This window comes from Callionymus lyra, chromosome 18 (assembly GCF_982586985.1).
Source record: "Callionymus lyra chromosome 18, fCalLyr1.hap1.1, whole genome shotgun sequence".
In the NCBI taxonomy this organism is placed as follows: domain Eukaryota; kingdom Metazoa; phylum Chordata; class Actinopteri; order Syngnathiformes; family Callionymidae; genus Callionymus; species Callionymus lyra.
In genome coordinates this window covers 896,023-918,551 of record NC_141835.1, presented here as the reverse complement: position 1 = coordinate 918,551, position 22,529 = coordinate 896,023, and the positions used below count along the sequence as shown (strand labels likewise).

At 46.3% G+C, this 22,529-nt stretch overlaps 3 protein-coding genes across 7 annotated transcripts in view; 2 read left to right on the top strand and 1 right to left on the bottom strand.

Annotated features, from left to right (window-relative positions):
• luzp1 (leucine zipper protein 1) overlaps positions 1–5,400 on the top strand; it is a 53,908-nt gene extending 48,508 nt beyond the window's left edge. The window contains exons 6-7 of the mRNA XM_087780598.1: positions 3,383–3,557; positions 3,982–5,400. Coding sequence (XP_087636724.1) covers positions 3,383–3,553 — 171 coding nt within the window. The 3' untranslated portion in view covers positions 3,554–3,557; positions 3,982–5,400. The remainder of the gene's footprint in view (positions 1–3,382; positions 3,558–3,981) is intronic.
• Positions 5,401–5,870: 470 nt separating this feature from the next.
• kdm1a (lysine (K)-specific demethylase 1a) lies at positions 5,871–18,534 on the bottom strand. 4 transcript variants are annotated; one of them, XM_087780013.1, is made up of 21 exons: positions 17,908–18,192; positions 17,395–17,688; positions 17,005–17,170; positions 16,730–16,863; positions 16,578–16,656; positions 16,413–16,505; positions 16,208–16,314; positions 16,040–16,121; positions 15,842–15,936; positions 15,333–15,350; positions 15,034–15,176; positions 14,878–14,968; positions 14,604–14,738; positions 9,960–10,033; positions 9,623–9,734; positions 7,978–8,110; positions 7,730–7,917; positions 7,553–7,667; positions 7,373–7,500; positions 6,663–6,809; positions 5,871–6,599 (listed from the first exon to the last, which is right to left on the bottom strand). In XM_087780013.1, the coding sequence occupies exons 1-21, from the start codon at positions 17,935–17,937 to the stop codon at positions 6,399–6,401; spliced, it is 2,565 nt and encodes an 854-aa protein (XP_087636139.1). In that variant the 5' UTR covers positions 17,938–18,192; the 3' UTR covers positions 5,871–6,398. The 4 variants fall into 4 exon arrangements, with proteins under 4 accessions (XP_087636139.1, XP_087636138.1, XP_087636140.1 ...); XM_087780012.1 differs by having other exon boundaries at positions 5,872–6,599; positions 17,005–17,173; positions 17,908–18,191; XM_087780014.1 differs by lacking the exon at positions 17,908–18,192 and adding an exon at positions 18,458–18,534 and having other exon boundaries at positions 5,873–6,599; positions 17,005–17,173.
• A 224-nt stretch (positions 18,535–18,758) lies between these two features.
• On the top strand, positions 18,759–22,110 carry tmem30b (transmembrane protein 30B). Of its 2 annotated transcripts, none has more exons than XM_087779851.1 (8): positions 18,759–18,872; positions 19,159–19,356; positions 20,281–20,388; positions 20,440–20,547; positions 20,613–20,703; positions 20,767–20,904; positions 20,971–21,177; positions 21,604–22,110. In XM_087779851.1, the coding sequence occupies exons 2-8, from the start codon at positions 19,168–19,170 to the stop codon at positions 21,780–21,782; spliced, it is 1,020 nt and encodes a 339-aa protein (XP_087635977.1). In that variant the 5' UTR covers positions 18,759–18,872; positions 19,159–19,167; the 3' UTR covers positions 21,783–22,110. The 2 variants fall into 2 exon arrangements, with proteins under 2 accessions (XP_087635977.1, XP_087635978.1); XM_087779852.1 differs by having other exon boundaries at positions 18,808–18,911.
• The last annotated feature ends 419 nt before the right edge of the window (positions 22,111–22,529 follow it).

Genomic DNA, 22,529 nt, shown 5'->3' with positions numbered 1-22,529 from the left:
GTAGTGTTGTGTGTCCTGGTGTGTAGTGTTGTGTGTCCTGGCGTGTAGTGTTGTGTGTCCTGGCGTGTAGTGTTGTGTGTCCTGGTGTGTAGTGTTGTGTGTCCTGGCGTGTAGTGTTGTGTGTCCGCTTAGTCAATTGTTTGCTAGAAATCAAACAATGAGTGAAAACACTTTACAGCTTAATGTGGACAAAACTGAAACTCTGGTGATTGTTGATGATAAAGTTCAGGGTTGAGTCAGTACTTGGGTGACTTATGTCAGTCTGTCAAACTGAGCCTGAGAAACCTGGGTGTTGTATTTGATAAAGACATGTCTCTTGTTCAACACTGAAGAAAACTGACCAGAAACTGTTTCCTTCAACTGAGAAAAATCTCTAAACTTAGGAAAATGTTGTCGGAACATGATCTGGATCTTATAATCCATGTTTGTTTCTTCTCGTCTGGACTATTGTAACAGTTTGTTTTCATGTCTTAACAAGAAGGATCGTCTCGCCTGCAGTTGATTCAGAACTCTGAGCCGCTCTAGTAGAAGAACTCACATTTCTCCTTCAAACTCTTCACTGGCTTCCAGTTTCAGGATCAACTTTAAAATTCTGGTTCTTACTTTCAGATCTATTCATGGTCAGGCTCCTCCTTACATCACTGATCTGATCCAGACTTACACCCCAGCTCGGGCTCTGAGGTCTGTGGATCAGAATCTACTTATGGTTCCACGCACACGACTCAGGACCAGAGGAGAGAAATCTTTTCAGGCTGTTGCTCCTAAGCTTTGGAACGATCTTCTCTCTCTTTGCTCTTGATGATCTACTGACTCCTTTAAGAAACATCTGTGTTTGATGATCTACTGACTCCTTCAAGAAACATCTGTGTTTGATGATCTACTGACTCCTTCAAGAAACATCTGTGTTTGATGATCTACTGACTCCTTCAAGAAACATCTGTGTTTGATGATCTACTGACTCCTTCAAGAAACATCTGTGTTTGATGATCTACTGACTCCTTCAAGAAACATCTGTGTTTGATGATCTACTGACTCCTTCAAGAAACATCTGTGTTTGATGATCTACTGACTCCTTCAAGAAACATGTGTGTTTGATGATCTACTGACTCCTTTAAGAAACATCTGTGTTTGATGATCTACTGACTCCTTCAAGAAACATCTGTGTTTGATGATCTACTGACTCCTTCAAGAAACATCTGTGTTTGATGATCTACTGACTCCTTCAAGAAACATCTGTGTTTGATGATCTACTGACTCCTTCAAGAAACATCTGTGTTTGATGATCTACTGACTCCTTCAAGAAACATCTGTGTTTGATGATCTACTGACTCCTTTAAGAAACATCTTAAGACGTTTCTATTTGTTCAGGCTTTTCCTTGAATTTCTCGAACTCCTGTGTTGTTCTCAGTATTATCTTGATCTTTGAAGTATGTACTGTTTTGAGTATTGTTTTGATTGTTAAAGCGCTTTGTGACCCTGGTCTCGAAAAGCGCTATATAAATATATATTACTTACTTACTTACTTACTTACTTGTGTGTCCTGGTGTGTGTCCTGGTGTGTAGTGTTGTGTGTCCTGGTGTGTAGTGTTGTGTGTCCTGGTGTGTAGTGTTGTGTGTCCTGGTGTGTAGTGTTGTGTGTCCTGGTGTGTAGTGTTGTGTGTCCTGGTGTGTAGTGTTGTGTGTCCTGGTGTGTAGTGTTGTGTGTCCTGGTGTGTGTCCTGGTGTGTAGTGTTGTGTGTCCTGGTGTGTGTCCTGGTGTGTAGTGTTGTGTGTCCTGGTGTGTGTCCTGGTGTGTAGTGTTGTGTGTCCTGGTGTGTGTCCTGGTGTGTAGTGTTGTGTGTCCTGGTGTGTAGTGTTGTGTGTCCTGGTGTGTGTCCTGGTGTGTGTCCTGGTGTGTAGTGTTGTGTGTCCTGGTGTGTAGTGTTGTGTGTCCTGGCGTGTAGTGTTGTGTGTCCTGGTGTGTGTCCTGGTGTGTAGTGTTGTGTGTCCTGGCGTGTAGTGTTGTGTGTCCTGGTGTGTAGTGTTGTGTGTCCTGGTGTGTGTCCTGGTGTGTAGTGTTGTGTGTCCTGGTGTGTAGTGTTGTGTGTCCTGGTGTGTAGTGTTGTGTGTCCTGGTGTGTAACGTTGTGTGTCCTGGTGTGTAGTGTTGTGTGTCCTGGTGTGTGTCCTGTTGTGTAATGTTGTGTGTCCTGGTGTGTAGTGTTGTGTGACCTGGTGTGTAACGTAGTGTGTCCTGGTTTGTAGTGTTGTGTGTCCTGGTGTGTAACGTTGTGTGTCCTGGTGTGTAGTGTTGTGTGTCCTGGTGTGTAACGTTGTGTGTCCTGGTGTGTAGTGTTGTGTGTCCTGGTGTGTAGTGTTGTGTGTCCTGGTGTGTAACGTTGTGTGTCCTGGTGTGTAACGTTGTGTGTCCTGGTGTGTAGTGTTGTGTGTCCTGGTGTGTAGTGTTGTGTGTCCTGGTGTGTAATGTTGTGTGTCCTGGTGTATAGTGTTGTGTGTCCTGGTGTGTAGTGTTGTGTGTCCTGGTGTGTAGTGTTGTGTGTCCTGGTGTGTGTCCTGGTGTGTAGTGTTGTGTGTCCTGGTGTGTAGTGTTGTGTGTCCTGGTGTATAGTGTTGTGTGTCCTGGTGTGTAGTGTTGTGTGTCCTGGTGTGTAGTGTTGTGTGTCCTGGTGTGTGTCCTGGTGTGTAGTGTTGTGTGTCCTGGTGTGTAGTGTTGTGTGTCCTAGTGTGTAACGTTGTGTGTCCTGGGGTGTAGTGTTGTGTGTCCTGGTGTGTAGTGTTGTGTGTCCTGGTGTGTAGTGTTGTGTGTCCTGGTGTGTAGTGTTGTGTGTCCTTGTGTGTAACGTTGTGTGTCCTGGTGTGTAGTGTTGTGTGTCCTTGTGTGTAACGTTGTGTGTCCTGGTGTGTAGTGTTGTGTGTCCTGGTGTGTAGTGTTGTGTGTCCTGGTGTGTAGTGTTGTGTGTCCTGGTGTGTAATGTTGTGTGTCCTGGTGTGTAATGTGGTGTGTCCTGGTGTGTAACGTTGTGTGTCCTGGTGTGTAGTGTTGTGTGTCCTGGTGTGTAGTGTTGTGTGTCCTGGTGTGTAACGTTGTGTGTCCTGGTGTGTAACGTTGTGTGTCCTGTTGTGTAGTGTTGTGTGTCCTGGTGTGTAGTGTTGTGTGTCCTGGTGTGTAGTGTTGTGTGTCCTGGTGTGTAATGTGGTGTGTGTTGTAAAGAAGAATGTCTCTGGAACAGGAAGTGATTTCTGGACACGCCCCCTCAGCAGGAAGTGAGTTTCCTGCCTGTCGCCCCGGGACACTGGGACATCAGTCTGACCCACGATGATCTTGATGCTTGTGTCTCCCTCGGGGTCAAAGGTCAGGTTGTTGATCTGTTGATTCTCTACAGGCCGTCGAGGGACAAGAGAGTGCGTCGTCATGGAAACCAGCTCCTGACAGGAGTACCAGGAGTAAAGGAGAGCTGTGGTCCAGCAGAGGTCAAGGGTCAGGGGTCAGGACGGAGGGACGAGGAGCAGCAGGAGGTCGACCTTGGACACATCGACAGGCTGAACATCACTAGAGCAGTTGAGTCTCTTCTTCTCCTTCTTTTTCTTTTTCTCCTTCTCCTCCTTCTCCTTCGTCTCCTTCTCCTTCGTCTCCTTCTCCTTCTCCTTCTTTTTCTCCTCCTTCTCCTCCTTCTCCTTCGTCTCCTTCATCTCCTTCTCCTTCTTCTTCTTCTCCTTCTTCTTCTCCTTCTCCTTCTTTTTCTCCTTCTCCATCTCCTTCTTCTCCTCCTCCTTCTTCTCATGCTTCTCCTTCTACTCCTTCTTCTCCTTCTTGTTCTCCTTCTTCTTCTTTTTCTTCCTCCTCCTCCTTATTTTTCTTCTTCCTTCTTCTCCTTCTTCTTCTCCTCCTCCTCCTTCATCTTCTCCTTCTTTCATCTCTTCATCATGTATAATATGATGATTGTTAATATTATTAAAAACTGACACGTTTGCTCCTCTGTAGATGCTGGACCTTCACTCATGTCCATCATGTCCATCATGTCCATCATGTCCATCATGTCCATCATGTCCATCATGTCCATCATCTCATCCAGATCTTCTGACTCCTCCTGACCTGTGATGTCATCTCTCTGCGCCTCCTCTTCTGCTGTGTTTGTACCTGGAGCTCGACAAGGAAGATGGCGGCGCTTGTTCAGCTCACCTGAGGGTCACCTGAAGGTCAACCTAAGGTCACCTGCGGCTCACCTGGACTTATTTATAGCTGTCACTCGTCCTGAGGGGGCGCTGTTGTCCCTCAACTCTGGGGTCAAGGACGGATCAGAAGCGACCTGGATCTGAGCGACACCTGCGCTTTTATTTTGAAGAGTTGATTGAACGAGAACTGCTGTCAATCATCCTTCGTGCCTTTGATCTTTGACCTTCTGATCAGAGGGTTCGACCCGTGGATCCTTCCATGGCTCAGGTCACGTGACCTTGACCTCTTCAGGTTGTGTTTGTTAGTTTTGTTTCTTCTGTTTGTTGCTAAAAGTTGCTTCAAAAATACTTTTTTAATTTAATCACGAAAATGTTTCAAGAAAATAGTTTCAATAAAAAAACTATTTTTTTATTTTAGCAACTTTTGTTTTGAAAAACAAACAAAACTCTTCAAAATAATGTAAATACTTTCAAAATAAAACCACAAACGTCACAAAGTCACTGAAGATGAAGAAGCTTCATGGTTTGAACTTTGACATTTGAACTTCACTTCCTGATAAACATGGTTTCATCACGGCTTGAGACCTCGGCTCCTGCCGGGGTTTGAAGAGCTGGTGGACGAGCGCTTCGGTCGAGTCGCGAGTACGAATCCGTCACAGATCAGTGTCGACTGTCAACGCCACCCGATCGATAAAGTTGAGAGATTTAAACACATGTGGAGCAGAGCAGAGGTCAGAGGTCAGAGGTCAGGGTCTAATCCAGGGAGGATCTTCTGCACGTGGAGCAGCAGCTCCTTCACTGTGGATCAATGCATGAGTCCTCGGCTCCTGCTCCTTCTTCTGCTCCTGGTCCGATGACTCGCTGCTCCTCCTGCTCCTCCTGCTCCTCCTGCTCCTCCTGCTCCTCGTGCTCCTCCTGCTCCTCGTGCTCCTCCTGCTCCTCCTGCTCCTCAGCGCTGACGTGTGGATGTTCCTCAGGAGGTCCTGCTGAGACCAGAACCTACTTCTCTACCTGCACTTACGACTCTGGTGGACCAGAAACTCTGGACCTTCTCACGTGTTATTTAAGCTCCTCTGGTTCCTGTCGTCTTCAGATGTTCTTGCCAAAGATGGTCTTCACGCGTGTGTGTGTGTGTGTTGGCGCTGGGACGTCCCGGGGACGTGAGCTCCAGCGTGTCCAGCATGTTCTGCATGTCTGTCCATGAATCCAATAAACATGTTCAACAGAGTCTGGAGTCTCAGCAGGAGGCAGATGTTCAGGTTCGAGGAGGAACCGCAGGAATGTTGAGTCGACAACGTTTGTGCAGCTTCAGCAGAGCCTTCGAAACAACTTTATCGACAACTTTAACGTTGACATGTAGTTTCTACTCTGCACACCTGGAACATCTGCAGCATCTTCACTGATACACGTTTATAAACAACATTTAAGATAATTAAACATTAAATTAAACATTTCTTAGAATTGTTTGAGGCCTTGGCTCCTGCAAGGGTTTGAAGCGTTTGGCTTATGCAGACGTTTATCTTTTTTATGTCACGTTTAGTGAGTCTCATTTTTTACTACAATAATATTCAACAAAATATGATCATTTTAGTGAAAAACATGAAACTTTATGAACAAATAAAGGACAAAACAAGGTCACGTGTTATTTTAAATAACGTTAAAAAAAAAACTCTATAAAAGTGACCCATAGGGGGCGACAACACATCATCACCCGAACAGACGAAGAAGAAGCCTTTAGCATAGCTAGCATTAGCTCGTCGAAGACCAACAAACGTGAATGTTTCACTAAAACCATTTGAGCTGAACTTCTCTATACCTTATATTTATAAACGTTATAATGTGACGTCAGTCAACAAACATGAGAAATGTTTCGATATGACGGCGAAACTAAACATGACGTCATGATCAACTATATCGATGACTTTTATCAACACAAGTTTTCTTCTAAACTACGTTTCATCAAAAGTCCTCACAGTTGAAATTGTTTTTTAATAACAAAGAAATATAAAAAAAAGAATCCATAATAAAATAATTACAGTTTGGCATGAAAACAAATCATGTTAAGCTTTAAAAACAAACTAGTTTAAGACGACAGTGAAGAAGCTTCTGTTCGTAGAGACTTTGATGGAAATAAATTATCAACAACATCTGCTGTGACGCGGGGGGGCGGGGCCTCTGGTGGGCGGGGCCTCTGGTGGGCGGGGCCTGAGCCCGGTGTGGGCGGGTCTAGACGGCCTGGGTGGGCGGGGCCTGCGGCGGGTTGCTGGCGGCGGCGGGCGTGGACTGGCGGGGGAGCGTGTACATGGCGCCCAGGAACTGGTCGGCGATGCGTCCGGCCTCACGGAGTCCGCTGAGCAGAGCGCCGTGGACGGTGGCGGGATAGTTCCTGATGGTGTGCTCGCCGGCGAAGAAGAGGCGAGGGACGGGCTGGAAACAGGAAGTGGCCGTTAGAGGACTCGCTCATCCTGCCGTGACGCTCGTGTCGCGTACCTGAGAGGCTCCAGGTATGGTGGGTCCAGGTGTGATGGGCTGAGCCATCAGGTCGTAGTCGTTACCTGAGGAGCCCGCGGCCACGTACGAGTAGGAGCCGCGCGCCCAGGGGTCCGCACGCCAGCGGGTGACCACCGTCTCCTTGGGCTGCCATGACGACAACAACACAATGATGACAACAACAACACAATGAAGAAGATGACGACGACGACGACACAATGATGACAACACAACAATACAATGAAGATGATGATGATGACAACAACACAATGATGACAACACAACACAATGAAGATGATGATGATGATGATGATGACAACAACAACACAATGATGACAACACAACACAATGAAGATGATGATGATGACGACAACGACACAATGATGACAACAACAACACAATGAAGATGATGATGATGACAACAACAACACAATGATGAGTAGCTGGGACGGACTCAGTCACCCATAATCAGTGTTCGTGAATGAATGATGTCTGATGTGACTCAAAGAATCAGTGTGTTTGTAAAAGTCTGATCGTGGGCGTATATATAGAAACAACTTCTGCTTCATCAACGTCGACCTTGGAAACACATTTACAAACTTTTCAATTTCTTGAACTGAGGAAATTGAAAAGTTTGTAAATGTGTTTCCAAGGTCGAGTTGACGAGGCAGGAGATGAGACATGTCGCCGCACACGCGTGTGCGTCTCACCTGAGGAACGGCGCTGCTTCCGAAGATGCCCTTGAGGATGGCGAGGCATCGTCCCACGATCACGTCGTCGCTGATGTTCTCCATGATGCCGGCGGCCTCGCCCGCCATGAGGGCGAGCAGGATGGGAGCTGAGGAGACGCCGTCAGTGGAGCTCTGATGGACGGCGGCGCCGACCCTCACCTTTGTACAGGTTCCAGAACAGGAAGAGTTCGCCTCGGCTCGCCGTCGTGGATCCAACGTGACCGAACAGGTTGACGCTGGGGTCCCAGAAGACGCGGTCGAAACACAGGACCACCTTCAGAGAGCACAGTGAGTGGCGCCCTCTGCTGGAGGCTCCTCTGGTGGCGCGGGTCTCACCTTGTTCAGGTTCCCGAAGCCCATCCTCTGAATGGCCGCCGTCTTCCACTCGGGCAGCGGCGGCACGAACTGCACGGCGGGCGGCTGCTGCTTCAACACGCCCAGAGGCAGCGTGCAGAGGACGGCGTCGCACTTGTAGATGAAGGTCTGCGTGGTGGAGCGAGTGTTGACGGCGATCAGCTCGCAGCCTGAGAACCATCGCCACGGTTACCATCACGACACGCTCGGCGGCGAGAGACCATCCTAACCTGACGCCGTGTATCGAACTTGTCGCACCGCGGTGTTGAGCTTGATGTCCAGACCTTCAGCCAGAGCCACAGGAACACATGAGTAGCCGTTCCTGACCGTCAGGTGACTCCCTGTGAACTCAAAGTCGTCGTCCTGGGAGCAGACAATACAACTGTCAATCATCGTCACGTGACTGTCAATCATCGTCACATGACTGTCAATCATCGTCACGTGACCGTCAATCATCGTCACGTGACCGTCAATCATCGTCACGTGACCGTCAATCATCGTCACGTGACCGTCAATCATCATCACGTGACCGTCAATCGTCGTCACGTGACCGTCAATCATCATCACGTGACCGTCAATCGTCGTCACGTGACCGTCAATCGTCGTCACGTGACTGTCAATCGTCGTCACGTGAGCGTCAATCGTCGTCACGTGACCGTCAATCGTCGTCACGTGACCGTCAATCGTCGTCACGTGACCGTCAATCGTCGTCACGTGACCGTCAATCGTCGTCACGTGACCGTCAATCGTCGTCACGTGACCGTCAATCGTCGTCACGTGAGCGTCAATCGTCGTCACGTGAGCGTCAATCGTCGTCACGTGACCGTCAATCATCGTCACGTGACCGTCAATCGTCGTCACGTGACCGTCAATCGTCGTCACGTGACCGTCAATCGTCGTCACGTGACTGTCAATCGTCGTCACGTGAGCGTCAATCGTCGTCACGTGACCGTCAATCGTCGTCACGTGACCGTCAATCGTCGTCACGTGACCGTCAATCGTCGTCACGTGACCGTCAATCGTCGTCACGTGACCGTCAATCGTCGTCACGTGACCGTCAATCGTCGTCACGTGACCGTCAATCGTCGTCACGTGACCGTCAATCGTCGTCACGTGACCGTCAATCGTCGTCACGTGACCGTCACATGACCGTCTCATGATCGTCTCATGACCGTCTCATGACCGTCACATGATCGTCTCATGACCGTCTCATGACCGTCTCATGACCGTCACATGACCGTCTCATGACCGTCTCATGACCGTCTCATGACCGTCACATGATCGTCTCATGACCGTCTCATGACCGTCTCATGACCGTCTCATGATCGTCTCATGACCGTCACATGATCGTCTCATGAACGTCACATGATCGTCTCATGACCGTCTCATGACCGTCACATGATCGTCTCATGATCGTCTCATGATCGTCACATGATCGTCTCATGATCGTCTCATGATCGTCTCATGATCGTCTCATGACCGTCTCATGATCGTCTCATGACCGTCACATGATCGTCTCATGATCGTCTCATGACCGTCTCATGATCGTCTCATGATCGTCTCATGACCGTCTCATGATCGTCTCATGACCGTCACATGATCGTCTCATGATCGTCTCATGATCGTCTCATGACCGTCACATGATCGTCTCATGATCGTCACATGATCGTCACATGATCGTCTCATGATCGTCACATGACCGTCTCTTCTGTGTGGACATTCCTCAAAGAATCTACATTTCAAATGTTCAACTTTCAGTCACTTTATTAAAATGTTTGTAATAAATACTTTTAAATTAATTATTAAATGCTATTATTTCTACATTTGTATTTGTTTTGAAGCAACATTTCAATGAAAGGCGTCACGCATCGTCACCTGATCCCAGTGTTTGAGTGACAGCGTGGACAGCGGCGTGGCGTTGGCAAACTCCAGGTTGGCGAAGTGCCAGTCGAGGATCTGTCGATCTCTGGACGACAGGTACACGTCGCTGTGAAAAGAAAGGATGTCGTGACACGAGGCAGGTTGGGTCGCGATCCTGGTTGAAGGTTCATCACAACAGATCATTAACACAAACAAACATCGTCGCCAGGAGCTGCAGGCGCATAATTACACTCAGAACATAATCGTCGACAGAAGCTGCTCAACAAGAACATGAGTCGACGCTGACATTTACAGACGCAGTGGAAACTATGGGTCGACGCTCAACACGCACCTCGGAGGGTTGGCCTCCAGCTCCTGCAGCTTCTCCTCCATCTTGGACTGCATCTCCACCAACTCATCGTACTCCTGCAGCCACGACACAAACAAGATGAACGAGTCCTTACATCACTCAGAGTGAGACGTGAGAGTGAGGCGTGAGAGTGAGACGTGAGAGTGAGGCGTGAGAGTGAGGCGTGAGAGTGAGGCGTGAGAGTGAGGCGTGAGAGTGAGGCGTGAGAGTGAGACGTGAGAGTGAGGCGTGAGAGTGAGGCGTGAGAGTGAGGCGTGAGAGTGAGGCGTGAGAGTGAGACGTGAGAGTGAGGCGTGAGAGTGAGGCGTGAGAGCGAGACATGAGAGCGAGACGTGAGAGCGAGGCGTGAGAGCGAGGCGTGAGAGTGAGGCGTGAGAGTGAGGCGTGAGAGTGAGGCGTGAGAGTGAGACGTGAGAGTGAGGCGTGAGAGTGAGACGTGAGAGTGAGGCGTGAGAGTGAGGCGTGAGAGTGAGGCGTGAGAGTGAGGCGTGAGAGTGAGGCGTGAGAGTGAGGCGTGAGAGTGAGGCGTGAGAGCGAGACGTGAGAGCGAGGCGTGAGAGCGAGGCGTGAGAGTGAGGCGTGAGAGTGAGGCGTGAGAGTGAGGCGTGAGAGTGAGACGTGAGAGTGAGGCGTGAGAGTGAGGCGTGAGAGTGAGGCGTGAGAGTGAGGCGTGAGAGTGAGGCGTGAGAGTGAGACGTGAGAGTGAGGCGTGAGAGTGAGGCGTGAGAGTGAGGCGTGAGAGTGAGGCGTGAGAGTGAGGCGTGAGAGTGAGGCGTGAGAGTGAGGCGTGAGAGTGAGGCGTGAGAGTGAGGCGTGAGAGTGAGGCGTGAGAGTGAGGCGTGAGAGTGAGGCGTGAGAGTGAGGCGTGAGAGTGAGACGTGAGAGTGAGACGTGAGAGTGAGGCGTGAGAGTGAGACGTGAGAGTGAGGCGTGAGAGTGAGGCGTGAGAGTGAGGCGTGAGAGTGAGGCGTGAGAGTGAGACGTGAGAGTGAGACGTGAGAGTGAGGCGTGAGAGTGAGACGTGAGAGTGAGACGTGAGAGTGAGGCGTGAGAGTGAGACGTGAGAGTGAGACATGATGCGTGAGAGTGAGGCGTGAGAGTGAGGCGTGAGAGTGAGGCGTGAGAGTGAGGCGTGAGAGTGAGACGTGAGAGTGAGACGTGAGAGCGAGGCGTGAGAGCGAGGCGTGAGAGTGAGACGTGAGACATGAGAGCGAGACATGAGAGCGAGACGTGACAGTGAGGCATGAGAGTGAGACATGAGAGTGAGGCGTGAGGCGTGAGAGTGAGGCGTGAGAGTGAGACATGAGAGCGAGACATGAGAGCGAGACGTGAGAGTGAGACGTGAGAGCGAGGCGTGAGAGCGAGACGTGACAGTGAGGCATGAGAGTGAGACGTGAGAGTGAGACGTGAGAGCGAGGCGTGAGAGCGAGACGTGACAGTGAGTCATGAGAGTGAGACGTGAGAGTGAGAGTGAGACGTGAGAGCGAGACGTGAGAGCGAGGCGTGAGAGCGAGACGTGACAGTGAGGCATGAGAGTGAGACGTGAGAGTGAGACGTGAGAGCGAGGCGTGAGAGCGAGGCGTGAGAGCGAGACATGAGAGCGAGACGTGACAGTGAGTCATGAGAGTGAGACGTGAGAGTGAGACGTGAGAGCGAGACGTGAGAGTGAGACGTGAGAGTGAGACGTGAGACGTGAGAGTGAGGCGTGAGAGTGAGGCGTGAGAGTGAGACGTGAGAGTGAGACGTGAGAGTGAGACGTGAGACGTGAGAGTGAGGCGTGAGGCGTGAGAGTGAGGCGTGAGAGTGAGGCGTGAGAGTGAGGCGTGAGAGTGAGACGTGAGGCGTGAGAGCGAGACGTGAGAGCGAGACGTGAGAGCGAGACGTGAGGCATGAGAGTGAGACATGAGAGTGAGACATGAGAGTGAGACAATGTCTTGAACCCACGAGTGCGTCAAAGACTCACCGACACACTTAGATTATCCTAGACGTGTCTATCTTAGACATCATAGGTTGAAAAATCATCCTTTTAATACCTTTATATGTTGGGAATGTTTCCCTTTTCTCTCTATTCTCTCATCAGGATAGTGTACGTACTAACTAGTAACTAATCCTCCACAGATAGTATGTCTCAAACATACTTCTCTTAGTATACTAGAAGTTAGTATCATCAGGATAGTGTACGTACTAACTAATAACTAATCCTCCACAGATAGTATGTCTCAAACATACTTCTCTTAGTATACTAGAAGTTAGTATCATCAGGATAGTGTACGTACTAACTAGTAACTAATCCTCCACAGATAGTATGTCTCAAACACACTTCTCTTAGTATACTAGAAGTTAGTATCATCAGGATAGTGTATGTACTAACTAGTAACTAATCCTCCACAGATAGTATGTCTCAAACACACTTCTCTTAGTATACTAGAAGTTAGTATCATCAGGATAGTGTACGTACTAACTAGTAACTAATCCTCCACAGATAGTATGTCTCAAACATACTTCTCTTAGTATACTAGACGTTGGTATCATCAGGATAGTGTACGTACTAACTAGTAACTAATCCTCCACAGATAGTATGTCTCAAACATACTTCTCTTAGTATACTAGAAGTTAGTATCATCAGGATAGTGTACGTACTAACTAGTAACTAATCCTCCACAGATAGTATGTCTCAAACATACTTCTCTTAGTATACTAGAAGTTAGTATCATCAGGATAGTGTACGTACTAACTAGTAACTAATCCTCCACAGATAGTATGTCTCAAACATACTTCTCTTAGTATACTAGAAGTTAGTATCATCAGGATAGTGTACGTACTAACTAGTAACTAATCCTCCACAGATAGTATGTCTCAAACATACTTCTCTTAGTATACTAGAAGTTAGTATCATCAGGATAGTGTACGTACTAACTAGTAACTAATCCTCCACAGATAGTATGTCTCAAACATACTTCTCTTAGTATACTAGACGTTAGTATCATCAGGATAGTGTACGTACTAACTAGTAACTAATCCTCCACAGATAGTATGTCTCAACTCAAACTCTGCTGCTACACACTAACAGGAAATGACGCGACAGCTTCTTCTTCTATGTAACGTAACTTCTGTTTTCAACGTCACTAAGATGGAGCCGTTTAGTGTAGAAAGTGTCCATCGATCTATACTCCGTTTTGTGGGCGTTTTAGTGACAATTTAGTGTGTATGGCGCACTAAATTTCGCATACTAAGAATTGAGACGCACTTGCGTACTCAAAGTTAGTATTATAAGTGCGTGAGTATGTGATTTGAGACACAGCATGGTTCTGCTCAAGGTTTCTGCCTGTTAAAGGAGATTAAACGCTGCTCCTCGTGTGTTTTCTCTTCTTTCATTGAGTGAAGTTTAAATGGTCTTGAAAGAACTTGAATGGAATGACGGTCCATGAAACGTTCCAAGCATTAACTTCATCATCGTTGATGAAGAAGCTTCGACAGCTCGTCCAGAAGTGACTCGACCGCGGTTCACACGAGACGCCATCAGACTCAGACCAACACTGAGCCTCTGCATTCTTCAAATGAGTCACATCTAGTAAACCTTCTCAGTAAACCTCTGGCCAACGAGTTCATCCCCCAAATCTAAGCTATGGTCGTCACACACACACGCAGTCGTACTAATCATTTGCTCCAGTCGAGCGTGTCATCCACACACACACACACGATCTTCCTCAACACGAGTGTGTCTGCGCACACACGATCTTCATCAACACGAGTGTGTGTGCGCACACACACGATCTTCCTCAACACGAGTGTGTGTGCACACACACACGATCTTCCTCAACACGAGTGTGTGTGCGCACACACACGATCTTCCTCAACACGAGTGTGTGTGCGCAGACACACACAAGCTTCCTCAACACGAGTGTGTGTGCGCAGACACACACAAGCTTCCTAAACACGAGTGTGTGTGCGCACACACACACGAGCTTCCTAAACACGAGTGTGTGTGTGCGCAGACACACACGAGCTTCCTCAACACGAGTGTGTCTGCGCACACACACACAAGCTTCCTAAACACGAGTGTGTGTGCGCACACACACACGAGCTTCCTAAACACGAGTGTGTGTGCGCAGACACACACGAGCTTCCACATTAAAACAGACAGAATGTGAATCAGGCTTTCAAGTGGTTTCTCTGGCAGCGATGGAACCAGACAAATCCACTGCAGACACCAGCTGTGTTTAAACCTCTGAAAATACACACACGCCGTCACAAGTGTGCGCACACACACACACACACACACACCGCAGTAGTGGAGGTGATTTATTCGCGCTGAAAATAAAACAGCAGCACGTTCTCCAATAATACATCCCAGTGAAGCGTTTAACCACTTAAAGAGCTGCTCCACTTGGAGCCAGAAACATTCGACATCTCCAAACACTGAAGCAGCTCAACAACATACTCCACATCTTCAAATCGTGGTTTCATTCTATTTTTTTTAAGAAGAGCTTGTGGCCTTGGGCTTGTGAGACCTGTGGACCTCACATTTCTTCACGTTCACGCAGACACAGCAGGAAAGATTCTCGTTTCAGCAGATTGTTTTAGGCCCGAGTCAACAAAAGCTTCCAGAGCTATTTTTATGCTCACTTTGCAGAGTGTGGTGAGGTCTCGGTGTTTGCTCTTCACCAGGAACTCTGCTGTGATGTCCCGGGGAGGTTTGACTTCACTGGCCTCTTTGTACTGCTGGTGGAGCTCCTTCACTCGCTCCTTCGTGGTCACCATCTGAAGGCATCACAGACAGAAACGACAAGAACATCCATACATTCATTAGCAAAGACTGGATCTGAAGCGAGAGACGATCGTCTTGATGGACGTTCGTCTTGAGGTTCATGCTAGTGTTGAACGTTTTGACATGAATCACCTTGTTGAGAAGGTCCCTGAGCTCCTCTTGAGTCTTCACGATCTTCTTCCAATGTTCAATCTGCTCGTCCTTCACGTGCTTCTCCTGGAGCCTGCACAGGCCTCAACATCAGTGACGGATCATCATGTTCAGGGTCATGAGCTGGAGAACACTCACTGGATCACCACCTCCAGGGCCTGGCCCAGAGAAACCGGCTTGTTGTTCAAGAAGTTGAAGTCCAGCTGGTGGCTGAGGAAGGAAGTGGCCTCGAGCAACCTGTTGAACTCCTGTTCCACCATCTCGTCTTTTTCTTTAGGGACCTGTTAGGATGTGGGTTGTGACCATCTTCACCTTCATTTGTTCATTTACGTAGGATCGTCAGAAGTGACTCAATGTTATGTTTCGACCGTGGCTAACAGGAAGTACAAAGTTGACAGAAAAGGCAAAAGAAACATTTTAAATAAACCAATACTTACACTTGTACATCGTTCCCCCTGAAGGAGTTGAGGAACCAGAGAAGGAGACAAAAGGAAAAGAACATGTTAGACAAGGTTTGGAACTTGTTTATGATACAAATGTACATTTGTTAGGAACTAATAAGATTGTGCTGTAATCATTTCTTCTTATTTCTTGTCATGAACTCAGAATCTCTGGATGTTTTTTTTATCTTCTCTACGTAACTTAGTCTTGACATTTGTCTTCGTATGACGAGCCGCTCATCTTTGCCAGAGGCCCGTTTAAAGGGCATGTTTGCGAGAAAATGCAGTTTGTTCTTTAACCTTTCAGCTAATGTTTACAGTGATGTCTCAATGTGTCAAACCTGATCTGCGGTTACACTTAGAAAAGCTGAAGATATGTTCTATAACTTTTAAGATTGATCTTAAAAACATGAAAGACAAATTGTGCTACATGTAAAAGGAGTTTAAAGCTGAAGAAAACACCTGTGAAGCAACATTTTGTGTATAGAAATGACAATCATCCTCACAGCTTGACCGTTGGCTTCATATAACGGGCACTTCTGTTTGATCTTCGCCAGCTCCATGTTGACCTGCTTACTGACCACAGCCATCGGGTTCCCACCTGAGAACATGTGTCGAGACTCAGAAGGTAATGTGGAAAGCAGCGACCTCTGCTGGTTGATGTGAGCTTCTAACAATCAGACAACTATAAAAACAATTCCTACCGAGACCCGTCACAACCATGGCGCCGAGATCAGCAACATAGTTTCCTTTTCTGAAAGTTGCCACTCGTCCCCCAACTCGGTCCTGTGTCCACAAACAGGGACGTCATTATTAAGCTGCAATAACAGGATAACGCAGCACCAAATAGTATTGACTTGTTGTTAACTTACTCTGGCTTCTAGAACAGTCACATCCATCCCAAAACTCTGCAGCTGCCTGGCTGCGGCGAGGCCCGACACACCTCCACCGATGATGATGACCTTCCCGGTCTTTTTAGCTGTGAAGCGGGTGAAGGTTATTCAAATTGAAGATTGTTCGATTTATTTTTTTTAAAGCCAATTGGTGGAAAGAAACGTGACAGAACAGTTCACTTACTAGGTAATGGTTTAACCCTCTTGTAAATGCCAAAGTTGACAAGGCCGTGTCGCTCCAAGTAGCTGTGTATCCTGTGAACCAGAACTGCGTCACCTGGAAAAGTAACAGAAGCATTTAGTGGACGACACTTGTTGCATCCGCTTCAAGACAGGACAGAATGTTTACTGTTATATGGAGCTTCAAGCTGCTGCGCTGTCGCCTCAAAGGTCAACTGAACCTTTGGATTGTCCAGCCATAGCTGTAGCTGAAGGTTTGACAGAATAAATGCATTGGTTAGTTTCTGACTCCATGTTTGACGTCAGTTTATTAGTACTTACTGTGCGGTTACGGATATAGAGGAAAACTTTTTGAGTCTGTTGAGGACCGCTGATGATGTCGGGGAAGCATGCAGCCTCTTGAGACGTCATCCTGTCGTGAGGAAGACGACTCTGGAAAGCAGCTCCTTCAACACCTGATTATTGCAACCATTTGTTATTATAGACAAACCTTTTAAAAACATTATCTATAGAACAACTGTTTAATACGAGTCCCCCTAATAATGACCCAAACATGTGTTTATTGTGACTTTGTTAGTCTGAGCATCTTGATTTACCAGATGGCTCCTCTGGTTCACTGTCATTCTCTTCCTCTGGTGGAGGTGCAGGTGGAGGAATGACTTGCTTCCTCTCCTTCTCCGCTTTAGCGTTCCTCTCCTCTTCCGAGTAGTACTCGTCCTCAGAGAGGTTCGCTAGGCTTTCGTCCATCTCGCGGTATTCCACCTGCTACGATAGGCACAAGAAAAGCAACGTTAAACCCTGAGGTTCATTGCCTGAACACCGAGTTAAGACACAAAAAAAATTCAACAAGACAAAATCAAATCATTACGATGTTGATAACATTTTAGATGTGCATCAACACAGAAATGAATTTTCTAACTGCAATACTTGAAATGGCCTTTCTACACTTCTTCAGTTAAAAAAAAAAAAACTTTTTAGATGCTTACTTTTGCCCGCTTACGCCTGCTGGTCCTGCGGACTTCAGCAGCGTCCTGATCCAGCCCCACAGGTCCAGCTTGGTGGGACATAGGCGCTCCTCCAGTCTCCCCACTGGGGGACGACCTTTCCTTTTTCTTGACATCCATCACGCCTACAGCAGAGACCGTGGTTCCAGTCTGGGCGTCAGCGACTGGAGGCCTCTCTCCTGCAACCGCCCCGGAGGATGAGGACGAGGACGAAGAGGAGGACCCAGCATCTGATTTCTTACTAGACAACATAATTGAAGATGTTGGTGGCCTCTCCTGTACAGAAGAATAAAGAGACGTTAGTAGAAACCAGGCGAGATATTTATGAGAAAAGGTCAAACTTATGATCAAAGCACATCTCAAAGAAAGTATGATCATGAACAGGGTTGTATTGTGTTGACTAGACTGTAAATGAGTTGTTGTTCCTCTAGCTATGGCTGGATGTGGTGTTTTCATGAAATGAAAGTTCCAATGATACAATGATAGTGTTTTTACCCATTTCTCGGTGCACCTGGTAATATCCATTCACACACTACGAAACGAAGACAAAACCAGAAACAACGTTACGGGCAGGATATACTACACGTTTAGGTTGTCAAGTATGCTGTGGAAGGTGCGTTTGACCAAATATAGCATTTCTACGTCCCGTTTAGTGGAAACATTTACCTCGATTCGAGCGATAGCACATTAGTTTAGCTCAAGCTAAAGTTAGCATCCTTCAGATTATAGCTTTCTTCACGATCCTAACACATTAAATATCGTAAGTAAACAAATAATGCCATCAACTATCAAGTTTGCAAACAAAAGTAACAATCAAATGTGAACATTTTGCGATTGTTTTATCTTTTTAACTGCTACTTACAATGGTGAGTGTTAGCAGACTATGCTAACAATGAGATGTGTAGCTAGCAGGTGCTACTTCTCTGCGCTGCTAGTCAAGAAAACAGCGGGACAAGATGCTGCTAGAACGGTGGAGTTCACAGAGATAACCAGCAACTGATTCATGTAATCTGCACAAGTTGGATTAAAATGCTGTTTGAAGTACCTTGCGGTCCACCGAGGACGTCAACACAAAGACGAAGAAGCAGCAGGTCTCCTTTCAATGAACTCTGCTCCGATTGGTCGAGGGGCGGCATCGCCTTTCCCTGATTGGTTCACAAAACTGTCAATCATATGAAAGCGACGACGCAATAAATGGCACAAAAACATATATTTTTTAAATGAAAATCAATAAAATTGTTTTAAGAAAATAATAACGAGTTTTTTTTTCTCAACGCGTGTTCTGGACACATTTTCTAAATCCAATAAACTACTTGTTGTCCTCACGTTGTGACGTCAGAGCAGGAGAGGAACAGGACGAGCAGGAATTTGGGTCAGGCAGGTAAAGGTGAGCTCTTCCGGTTTCACCTGCGACTCTGCGCTTGTTGACGCCTCGTCGTTTCTTGTTTGTGACGCTGCAAGTAAGATAACACTTTAATCCGACTTTTCTTCATCAACATGTGAGTTTGTACATAATTCTAGTGTTTGATTCGATCAAACTGCTTCATGTTTTATAGTTTGTTCTTTTCAAATATGTGTCCAAGCTTCCTGGAGACGAACAAATGAAGTCTTAAATATTTCCTCTATTCATGATAAACCTGTAAACCTTGTAGTTTGACGACAAAGGGTTTTAAATTCATGTATTATTTCAGTGAAGATGACCTGGAATGAGTCGCTCCTAACACCTGAACCTTCATGTCTCCACAGACGTGAAAGATGGCGAAGGATGAGAACGAGACTGAAAACCGTCCGGACAACACGGCCTTCACTCAGCAGAGACTCCCGGCCTGGCAGCCCATATTGTCTGCTGGGATCATCATCCCCGGGTTCGTGGTCATCGGTCTGGCCTTCATCGGCATCGGCATCGCCCTGTTCGTCACGTCACGGAACATCCAAGTGATGGAGGTAGAACCTGAGGTTTCTATGTTCATCGTGTGTCAGATGTTCATGTCATTATTACATTAGGAGTCTTTATACACAGATGTTTCAAGGTTTCTGTGACTCACAATACGCCGCAACAATCGATGATCAGAATTGGACCAGTTGTATTTCTTTGTTGTCTAAGGAGTGATCGCATCCTCTTCTCTGACATCTTGTTTCCATTGACATTTAATTCAACTTGTTTTGATTGTCTTGGGTTAGGTTAGGCAGAACTTTATTGATCCCTCAGGAGGTTGTTTGCTAGGACACACTAGTGTTCACTGTCGTGACTCGTGTGCACAGTAGACATGAGACGCGTATGTTGTTGAGAAAACAACTTTGTTTTGCCTCTAATTATCATCAAAGGTTTTCACTGAATCAAAACTGTGAATGAAAACATGTGGAATTATTAACTTAACCAAGTGTGAAATAACTGAAGAAAATAGAATATAAGACGCATGTTTCTCTGATGAAGTCGTCTGTCGTTCTTTTGATGACCTTCAAAATAACAGGCGGGTCAAGGTCACTTAGTTTGTCTTATTCATGTAGAAATCATTCATACTTCATTTTATGGAAAGAATCCTCAGAGAAACCAGTGACTATCATTACTTTAAGAAATGAACGTCAGAAAACCTTGAATGAGCCGTTTGTTCAAACTGTATGAGAAATTAATTATTTCAAAATGACAAAGTTTTGCTAACATATTGAAGCGCTCTTTATTTGACCTTCTTAAGTTTGTCTTGATGGTTTATAACAGTCAACAATGTTGCCTCTGAAGACCTGCTCCTGATTGAATGTTATTCCTGTGGCTCACAATAACCATTTGAAGATAACATAACATGAGATGTTTTCACTCACGATGTTCAGATGTTTCCTTGAAGTGTGTATTTAAAATGAGCTTGTCTTCAGCTGGACTACACTGGCGTGGAGAACGACTCTCCGTGCTTCAAGTGTTCTGATCCTGATGTGAAGAACTGTCAGTGCGAGCTCAGCTTCTCCATCAGCAAACTGATTGAGGTAAATCTTTGAAAGCTTCTTGTTGTACCGAGCTAACAGTGCCTCCTGCAGGGACCCGTGTTCTTCTACTACGGTCTGTCCAACTACTTCCAAAACCACAGGAAGTACGGCGTGTCGAGGGACGACGAGCAACTGTTCGCAGACCTGGACAACTTCAAGGTCAGTGAAGAAAAACGCCTCATGATTCCTCAGGTGTTGAATATTTGCCTCCGACGACCCCTCAGACCCCCAGTGACACCTGCGCTCCCTACGAGTACGACGGCAGCAACAAGCCCATCGTCCCGTGTGGATCCGTGGCCAACAGCATGTTCAACGGTCTGTGGACATGATCCTGGAGTCTTCAAGGTTCTGAAGTCTGACTTCTTCTGTGGGGGGTAGACTCCTTCACTCTGTTCCAGGTGCTCAACGGTAAAGAGCAGCAGGTGCCTCTGGATGGAAAAGGTATCGCCTGGTGGACCGACTACAACATCAAGTACAGGAACCCCAGCGAGACGCCTCTGAAGAACGCCTTCGCTGGTAGATGTTTGTCCTGGTTCGAGTTCTGCTCAACGGCGTGAGATGATGATGATGGATGATTCCTAGGTACCGTCAAACCCGTGTTCTGGTCCAAACCGGTCTACGAGCTGGACACGTCCGATTCCAACAACAACGGCTTCCTCAACCAGGACTTCCTGGTGTGGATGAGAAGAGCTGCTCTTCCCGACTTCAGGAAACTCTATCGACGAATCACAGAAGGGGATTACGCCAAGGGTCTCCCAGCAGGAAACTACGTCCTCAAGATTAAATACAGTATCCTTTGACAAATCATAACGTGATGAGATCCATGTTTTCACCGTTTAAGTTCTTAAAACTCATTATTTCAACCATTTCTTGACAGATTCGTAAAGTTAATCTAAAGTGAACAAGGTTCAGATGCGTGTTCTGTGGTCCAACCTGTTTAGTGTAGGTGCGGTTCTTTGTTTGATGGTCAGAGTCCAGGTGCGTCTCTCTGTGGAGGGAAATATAAACAAATGTCTCATTTAATCAACCTCAGGATGATCAAGAAATAATGTCTTTCTTCAAGTTACAATGCATTGAATTGTAACAAAGTTTAAACAAAGAGTTTCTTATTATTCTGAGTCAATTTATTTTGAATAAGAATAATGTACTGAATTGTACGACTTTAAGTGACAAAGTTATGACGACAATATCATATTTCCTTGACGTTCTCCTCAGACTATCCCGTCCTGAGCTTCGACGGCAGGAAGAAGGTCGTCTTCAGCAACGTGTCATGGATGGGCGGCAAGAACGACTTCCTGGGCATCGCGTACCTGGTGGTGGGCTCGCTGTGTATCGTCATGTCCGTGGTGATGCTCATCGTCTACGCCAAGTTCAAGTTCCCGGAGGAAGATTGATGGATTTCTGACCTGCTTTCTACTGTTACTGTCACTGTTACTGTTCAGTTCAAGCTCGTTTTAAACTTGAATAAAATGCTTTTAGGATTTAAGAGTTTGTTAAATAATGAGCTAAATGTGTCTCAGGTTCCTTTGTTTTATGTTGATTTTCTCACACTTTTGTTATTTTAAACAAACGCCTCCTTCAGAGCCATATGGGAAGCTGAGCCATGAAACTTCAATTAGATCTTGTTTTATTGAAAACATGGCATTTCTGTCTGTTTCACCTTTTGAAACATGTTTGTCTTCGACATGTGATTTTTATTCTAAATAAATCTCATGAACTGGACGTCTTTTTTCTGGGTGTAGCATTAATGTGACTTTTATTATTGAAGATCTATATAAATCTCAGCTGACGTAACATATTTAACTTGTATTATCATATCTTAATGTGATTTTATATCGCTTCATTCTTCTCACAACAGGTACATTTAATTTGTGTGCACTGTGTATTTAAGGAAGACACACAAATTCCCAACAGCATGAATGCAGTGAGCAGAAATGAGGAATGTCGTGAATGTTAAAGTCACTTAAATATATATATATATTTTAAAGAAAATATGCCATGAGAAAATTGTTGCACTAAATTAGCTTTAAGTACATGTTTTACTGCGTTAAATGTGATTAAAACATGTTTTACTGCGTTAAATGTGATTAAAACATGTTTTACTGCGTTAAATGTAACGTAACTCGTACAAAATGTAACTA